Below are 9,019 nucleotides of genomic sequence, written 5' to 3' on the forward strand. Positions count from 1 at the left end.
CGGTTGGGTAACGGGCACTAAAACAGGGAATTTTGCTGAAGCGGCATTTCACATCTTTTGGGGTTTTCTTCAGCACTCGAGGAAGACATGCATGTGGCTAAAAAAGGTTTAACGCGAAAATTTCATGGCAGCGTTTACAAAAAACTCAGAAACTGGGGGAAATTGTTTTTTAAAGCTAGTTAGAAGAAAAAATACTGCACGTTTTCTGTACTGTGTCATTCCACTTTACCTTTGACTTTCTAAACTACCTGCTGTCTTCACGTACTTGCTTAAGCACTCTGCTGCATTTGGATGGAGTGCTATCAGATCCCAAAATCAACGGATCAGACCTTAGTTTGAAGAAGTAAGCCTCCACTGATCAGTCTCCACTGATTCCCATTGCACAATATCTATTTGTAATATCCGGTGATCAACTTTGAAGTAACTTTTTGGGAGTGATGCTTCAGAGGTAAAGTTCAGAGCTTGCTTTCAGTCTACACTACGGTTCCCACAGACTTTCACAATCTGAATTACCACTTACTCATCATCCAATTTTAACTACTTCTTCTCAAATCAATGGAAGTTTTGCTGAATCAGGACTCACTAGTTTTCAGGGAGGGTTTTTTGATAGTAAATACATCAACAAACAATAGAAAGGATAATCCATTCAGAAACCCATCATTGCCCCTGGTCCTAGCCCCCTCTTCTCTGCCCCTAGCCCTAGGACCACTAACGTGGCTTCCTGACTTCCTCTAGGGCTGCTTCTACCTGATGGTGAGGCACAAAAAAGTCCCTGACGGCCCAGGCTGACTCCCTCTAGAGCCAGTCAGGTGTCACTGTGCCAAGCTGAACCAAGCTTCAGGAGGAGGACAAAATGATGCTTCTCAAGCCTGCCCTGATCAGTTATGGGGTTTGACTTGGACATTTTTTGTCACTCAAAAAAAAAAAAAAGACAAAAAAAGAAAAGTGGATGAAAAGAAAAAGAAAGTGGAAGACCTGCACTGAAGGCACTATGTAATATTTAGTATAACGTCCCCAGACTCAATGAGATTAGGAAAACTGGAGAATACAGGCAACAGTCGAGAAAAGGGAAATATAATTATCTCTTGAGTACAGTGGGTAACAAAGCAACCAGTAACGCAAAAAGAAGGAAGTCGAAACAGACAGAGAGAGGAATATGATGGAATGAAATACAGACAAAACTTCTTGAAGTTCTTGAAAGAAGATTTATAAGGAAGACACGTGAGGAAATAGATGGGAAGCCAGATGGGAAATCTAAGAGAAGATGTGAGGAAACAGATGAGAAGCCAAAAAGATTCAAGAAGTGGGTACTATCATCAGAGCAACTTCAGCATCAATGTTTGGACAGGCTACAATCAGAAATGTGAAAAGAAGCAAATGTATACAGGAAAAGTTTCCCACAAGTGGTGGTGGTGAACAAGGGACAGCGAGGCAAGAACCAATTCTGATGATTTTAAGCAGAAGCATGGAGCTTGCTCAATTGCTTGCAATTCGTTTTGCAAAAAGTGGTGAGAGTGATTCCAACAGGAACCACCACTGAAAAGCTGGAGGATGGCAGGGAAATGAGGACACTGGAACCAAGTACAGGTGCAGAAGTCAAGATAAGAAGGAAAAAAACATAATAATGAGGGGAAACAGTAAATACTATATTAAAATGCCCAAGAATCTTGCAAGTTCTTTATTAGTTTTCAAGTATAAAACCCACAGAAAATGATAAGTGAGTTGCATCAGCAGGTTTATGGGAGGAAAAGAGACTAGAATAATATCCAGGATCCTAGAGTCATATCCAGGATCATTTAAGTGCACCAAATTCTGTAGAGACCTCTGATTTGCAAGACCAGATCAGGCAAGAGATCCATTAGTCATGACTCCTCCAGCCACTGCCCAGTTCCTAATTAATTTCTAATTAAAATTCTACTGATCTACCTATGCCCTATAATTACATTTTCAATAGCATTAGGCTTTTATCAGCATCCATCATGAATGTGGTAGGTATACAGAGGTCTGTGGCTATGCTGGCAAATTTTTACAGTTCCTTTAGAAGAAGACCGACAGCTAAACTTAACTGACCCTAAGGCAGTGTGGTTCTGTGCTTGACTGGCCATGCTTTCATCCTGATGCCTGCAGGTTAGCCATTTATCTGCCAGAGCTTGAGGTTTAATTGTTAGTTTGGCTTGAGCAACCTAAAACGTTGCTGTCATGGGTATTAAGTGCCTTATCAGACAAAATCTCATTCGTCACAGTGTTGCTTAATATCCCAAAGTGTTTAAATCAAATGTTTTGGGGTTTTTTTTTTATTTCTCCAATGGCAGTTAATTGATTTGTTTGCATAATTTGCAAGTTAAATCAATTCACTGTCCATTTGCCTTGCCAAATCTTTACTGACTACATTAAAAAGCACCTGTCCCAAGAGTACCTCACTATGAACATTCCACTGCCCAAGAGTAGCTTTCTACTATGTTTTTTTTAATCTATCATGTAATCATTATTTACACTGTAATATTTTTTCCCACTAGTATATGGCACTTTTTTCTTTTATATGCAGGCTTTAAGAAAGGACATCCCCAAAAATGTTTTTGAAGGCTTAAGTAGCCTCCATCTGCTAAGCCAGAAATGAATTTTCAGAAAAAAAAAAAAAAAACAGAAAGAAAAAGTGGACAAGAAGGCAGATGTTATGGAGTACAGAGTAGTACGATTCTTTTACTAGCCTTCTCAAAGAGCTGTAACAAAACTGTAACAATTTTCCCTATATTTATATGGTGCTCACCAACCTGCAATTCTGAGTACCATTTCAGCTCTTTTAATAATATAAAAGGAATTGATATTGCAGATCTAATCAAATTTCCAGGAAGAAATGTGAAAACTTTATATTAACTGTTTATTAACTGTTGTTTTCTATTTAATTTTTGTATTACTTTCTGTCAGCTTGGACCATGTTTCATAATAGAAAATGTTGAGTGCTTCCTATGCATAATATATATACAATCACCAACGTCTCTGTTATTTTCTTCAGATCCTACAGGTGAATATCATGCAGACGTAAATTAGGCAAGCCAAGCCCCAAAGTGTGAAAGACCGGGCTTCATTTTAAGCACACGACTATTTCTTGAGAAGTCTAGAGGACTACTCTGGTGCTTGGGTCAGACACAAGCTTTGGTGCTTTCAGCAGTCAAAACCTTGGTCTGAAATAATGGGAGTATTTCCACTTATTTCAATAGACTGTAGCATAAGCCTTTAATTGCTTTGCTGTGCTCGCATTCCTTCCTCTCTAAAGGGTACTGGGTGCGACGGCCACTCCTATGGTACCAAAAAACCCGTGACCTGGCAACAGGAATCCCTCACTGATGTCAAAATTCTGAAAATGTATTCATTTATCTTCTTGTCTTTTACTTGTTATTTTTATCATTAGGATGGTGGGGGTTTTTTTATTGGAGGAGGTTCTGAGTACTTCTAGTCCTTTTACCTGCCACATTCACATCACCTGCACCCAAGCCTTCCCTGCGCTGCTTGAATCTCCTGCTACCTTACATCTGAGTGAAATGAGAAATTTTTCCTGATCCCCCTTGTTTATAAACTACTTTACTATTTTAGCCTCTCTGCAAGATTTAGTATTGATAAAAATCCAAATGGGCATTTATCACTTCTCATAGAGTGGCTAATTTTTACAGGAACCTGCGCTCCAACCTGCGCTCCTACCAGCATGCTGTGCTTTGCTGCCATCAGGTCACAAGAATGACCCTTTTGGGTTTCCAACCCATTACAATTCTGTCCTACAAAGATGCAGAACACAAGGCTTTGGTCTACGGAGAATTCTTAGCGAATTAAACAGAAGATGATTAATTTTCCAATGAACTTGAAACACAGCAGCTCTATACGGATTACATTTTCCGCATATTTTAGAAGACAATGTCTGTAATACATATTAGCCTTATTCTAATTCAGTTCTACAGGACCCCATCAGACTAAGGGATTTTGATTTGTGCGTTTAACAGAGAGGGCTAGTGACACAAGTGATCTGTCCTCCATCCACCTTAACCCGTAATATGGCAGACCTCCGGCTCCTCCTTACCTGGTAAATCATCTTCATCTTCGCTGAAAACATTTGGGTTAAAGACAGGTAGGTTAATGTAGTCCATTGAAATCTTCCGCACTTCTGGGAGATATATTGTCATCTGCCTGGGCTGCAGATGCAGCAAACTGGTTTTATATATTACTGGAGAGAGAGTGTAACAAGAAATATAAAAGAAAACCTGTTACACAAAGAGCATCTAAAGCTAAGAAAGAATCAATTCAAAGCAGACAGAAGGGCTATGTCTATTCTTATGTAAGGTATTAACGATCAAGTGCATGTAAGGGCCATTCTTAGCCAAATCACTATGTAACACTGCATAAACACGATAAAAGAGATTGCCACTTTCCACTATTTCTCTTTAAATAGAAGCAGCATCTCTGTAGTTAAATAATCTGTAGAAATAATGAATTACTTCATCTTGTATTCACATCTATTTTTACAGAAGGAAAATATTTTTTCCATTCTACTTTTGGAACTCTTCACCACAGGATGCTACCGACTTATATAAGTTTAGGGGAAAACTGGAAAGCTCTCAGGAAGGAAATCTGTTGAGGGTTACTACATACAAAGAAACCGCTTCTGGCTCAGGAAGGCCCTGGGACCCGAGCCACTGGAGACTGGGAGAACATTTGCAAGAAGTACCACTACACTTATACCCTTCCCTAAGTATCTGTCACTGATAACGAGAGAATTAGAATGACTTCTGGCCTGACCCAAAGGGGTCATTCCTGCACTATGTTTTGACAATCATTGCAAATACGGATGTCAGAAAGTCATAAATTACTTGAAGGAAAAAGGTGGCTGGAACAAACCTGAGGGTTTCCACAACACTTTACTAAGTAGAAGGCGCCACTGCCCTATAGTAATAGCACTGGTTGTCCCCAGGGTTACAACATCCTGAGAGAACAACTTTTGCCTGGAGGCTGGGCCAGAGAAGGTCCTGTCCCCAGTAGCTGGAACTCCATCTCTTGTCTGACAGTCAATATAGTCACAAAAGATATCCATTTAACTAATTTTCCATCCAGAGTATCATTATGTAGTTCTGACTTAACTACATAACGGAACATAGGAAACCATAAGTTTTCCAAAGAGCTTGTAAAACTCCTATACTTGCGTTAATATTTCAATTCAGAGCTCAGTTCTGCTAGGTGGTACCCTGTTCTTAGCCTTCTTCCTTTCAACAGGACTACCTAGGGAGAATTGGTGTGCCCAGAAAAAGGTCAAAAGACTGCGACTTTTAATGAAAGTGACCAATTTACTGATGCAGCAGCAAGAGAACCATATGATAAGGCTATGCACTGACTCGAAGAATCTTGAGCATGATGCTGTAAGAGCTTTTTTAACATTATTTTGGTATAATTGGTAGCTAAATGACTATAAAAATTGGAGTTCTAAAAATATTTCTATTACAGTAACTTAAAACCTATGATTTTTATAGTCTTGCAAAACTTTTATTTGTTTGGGTTTTGCTAAAAAAATCTGTAAAAATAAAGGTCTGGGCTTAACTGTTAATTAATCTTTTTATTACAATGGAGATTTAACATTTTATTGATCATCTCATTATTGTATTTATAGATTTTAATCTCTTTTAGTTACAGTGAATTTTGTAAAATCTAATTCCTACTGTCCACAGAAAAGAAATGCTTTGTTATAGAAGCCTTTTGATCATGTAAAAAGAATCACATGGCATAAGTTTGTTTTTTGTTAGAAAGAGTTTGAGATGAAAAAAATCAATAGAGTTTACTTTTACCTGCACCAAGGTTAGTTGGTAGGAAAGCAGCCAAACCCACAATTTTAAATTTGGTTCCCCAGATATTAGATGTGACCTGAGCAAGGTAGTTGTGCTGCAAAGCAAAAACAAGATAATTTTCACCTAATAAAATCTGTATCAAGCTTTAATAAAAACCTGCAGAGCAATCAGGCTATTGCAAGTGATAATACAGTTTCAGCTTCTCTTGTTTTTATTTTATTGAAACAGCCTAATGTGCCTATGTAGCACCTGTTATACCCAGTCATTAAGCAGTCTCATTTTGATATCTGAATACCATCAGAAATGATGTATACAACAGCCACACAGGCTGATTAAACCTGTTGAAAAACGGAAAAACATAATGGCTGCTTAGTGAGAATAGGTCTGTTTTCGGACACTTGCTTCTCCTGCATAAGAGCGCAGTGATTCTGTATTTCAGAAAGTAATACACCCTGCCCTTTGGTTCTATACTTAAGAATCACTTTATGGAACAATAAATAAGACAGAAATTAATTACTCATAATGAGAAACGTATTTTTCCTGGAGCTTCCAAAGCAGCTTCCCAAACCACTGCTTCCATGGTGATCAAATTATGGGTCTGAAAGATCAAAAGATTTTCTCAAAGGCCAGGAGTTATGCTGTCAGTATCAGAAGCAGGATCTCAGCCTCTTGATCTCCTGCCCTATTGAAAGGGCTTTTGGTCCTATCTACTGCTGCTATGTAACTCATCTAGAAAGTTTCACTATAAAGGAAAAAGTGAAATGACAGAGCAGAAAAAAACAACTGAAACAAAACAAAATTAGAAGAATGCAGGTTGGTATAATAAAGTATGTAAACCAGACAGTTCTACAGCCTGCTAAGTTTCATTTACCTGCAGGACGTGAACACCACAAATAGCAAAAAGTGCTAATTCCTTGCCTTCCTTCCAATTAAGGCTGTTCCACATAATTACGAAATAGAGAACATGTGGCCCTCTGAAGCAAGCATTTCCTTGTCTCTGCAGACTCCTAACGAAGCAGAGAACTATGGTGGCATTAGGACAGCTCTGAGAAACTGAATAAGAAACATTTTCACATATGCTTTCAAAAAGCCAACAATATCAGCTAGAACGAAACCTCTCACATGGATTCACACTGACAGAAGTTAGTGGTGCCAGGATTAACACTGACTTGGAAGATGCAATTCTCTAGTTGTTCCACCTCGTAACTGTAATTAAATGAAAATTTTTTTATTGGTGATCATTGAATCTATATCACAACTTGCTGCCTCTGGAAGGAGATGCATTTGGACTCAGGTCTTGTCACAACGTGCACAATACCTGAGTAATATCTTCTAAAGGAAACTCTCTTCGTGTTAGGCTTGGTGAACCAATAGAAGGTTTCCTTATTGGTAACCTTGGCGATCTTGATATCTCCTGCGCAGCTCGTGACATCTTGGGAGATTTGCGAGCTTCTATATTGATTCTGCAGATAAAGCAATAATTAGAATTATCAATGGGCATGCAAAAACGCACAGAATTCATGCCTTTGAATGTAAAGATGTAATGAAGACAACTGGTATGGTGTTGTCTAAGTGACTAATGAAGACTGTAGAGTCTACAGGATGGAGAGTTATGGATCAAATTTAAAGATATATAAGGCCTGACACTCTTGCAGTAACTCAGACCAGATGACTTCTGATTCATTTAACAAAGCTCACAACAGTTCTACCAGTTATAATATATCTTCCACTAATCCATATAAAGGTGTAGTGCTGAGCTATTTCAGCTATGCGGAGGTTGAGCAAAGCCTCAAGAAATGGAAATACAACACCACGGCTGGCAGATCTCCATGCCAGTACAGCAAACCAAGGTGCCACAAACTTTGTCAGTCCTCTTGCTCTAAGCCAAAATTTACTCCTACCTCCCATTATACAAAGGGGGTCATGATCAAGCACCTGAAAAAGCTCACTGGTGGAAAAAATAATGAACAAAAGCTACATTTCAAAAGTAAGCTCTTAGAAAACCAAGGCAGAAAGATAAGTTCGGGTTTTTTTCCTGAGCCATTTTGGTTTTAGGCTCAGAAACTGATGGTTCTTTTGTCAAGTACTAATAAACTAAAACCCAGGTATTTCACACATTATATTCCCATATAGAGGGATGCGTTTCCTTTGCCTCATAATAGGACAAGCTCATAATATAAAGTCTTTGGAAAAGTGTCAGCTGCAGCTAGAAGGCATCAGGGCCTCAATCCCATAACGTGAAGCTAGCAGAGAGATGCCCAGTGAAGCTCTGTGCAGATGGAGGGTTCTGTCTGTGCACATAATGAATATAATGAAGACCTTACAGGAAAGCAGTGAGACAAACTAATAGCTTAGAAGCTTGTTTTGTGCATCATTACAGAACCTTGTCAACCCGGCATTTAAGACAATGTGCTTGTTGAGGCTCCCTTGCAAGGTCACCACAGCAGCAGTGCCACCTATGCCAGGATCTACGCCATGGACTTCAGAATTTGAAAATACCCCTGAGGAAATAAGGCTTTAACTGGACCAGGGACCCTAAGCACAGAGGAGGTAAAAACACGGATTGTCTGAAGGATGAAATATATTCCATGGTGGCAAGAGTTCACATGTGGCAGAGGCAGTGGTGGGAGAGTTTACAAAATCTTTCTTTGAGATTGCTAGGGGAGAAGTGGTGCCCTATTGTTTCCCTTACCTTTTGGCCCAAAACCTTCCCCAAAGTCCACCTCAACACCAATCTCTGAGATCACCCCAGAACTGCACACTATAGTGGACCCCACTCCTCCAGAAGACCCCTACCTGCCCAAAGGAGTATGCTGTTAATGTTACGAGGTGTCAAGATGGTCTTTGAAAAAAAAAAAGGAAAAGAAAAGAAAAAAGAAAGGAAGAAAACCTGGGGAAAAAGAGGAAGAAATATCCAAGAAATGATTACCTGGGAAGTTTGGGAGATTTGCTAGCTCGACTGATTTTGGGAGATTTCTTTGCTGCCCAGTCATCGCTCAGTTCGATATCGCTGGAGTCCGAGCAGTTGCAGCTGTCAATCACAGTGGAAATCAAGCTGTTTCCATAGATTTCATCTATCAAGACAAGCCCCAGAAAATGTAAGTGCTACATCAGAAAACTAATATCAATTACAACTATCAGTCATCAGAAACATAAATCCAACCCACAGGCAGCAGTTGAGATAAAACTATGCAGAG

The 9,019-nt window shown here is 39.3% G+C and overlaps 1 protein-coding gene across 1 annotated transcript in view; it reads right to left on the reverse strand.

Moving 5' to 3' along the window:
• The window catches only part of TULP4 (tubby like protein 4), a 127,556-nt gene that overhangs the window by 5,086 nt on the left and 113,451 nt on the right, over positions 1 to 9,019 (reverse strand). The window contains exons 9-12 of the mRNA XM_009882349.1: positions 8,752 to 8,896; positions 7,141 to 7,285; positions 5,823 to 5,916; positions 4,070 to 4,213 (exon numbers count right to left, since the gene is read on the reverse strand). Coding sequence (XP_009880651.1) covers positions 4,070 to 4,213; positions 5,823 to 5,916; positions 7,141 to 7,285; positions 8,752 to 8,896 — 528 coding nt within the window. The remainder of the gene's footprint in view (positions 1 to 4,069; positions 4,214 to 5,822; positions 5,917 to 7,140; positions 7,286 to 8,751; positions 8,897 to 9,019) is intronic.

The sequence above is a fragment of the Charadrius vociferus genome, unplaced genomic scaffold (genome assembly GCF_000708025.1).
Source record: "Charadrius vociferus isolate BGI_N301 unplaced genomic scaffold, ASM70802v2 scaffold13, whole genome shotgun sequence".
NCBI classification, from domain to species: domain Eukaryota; kingdom Metazoa; phylum Chordata; class Aves; order Charadriiformes; family Charadriidae; genus Charadrius; species Charadrius vociferus.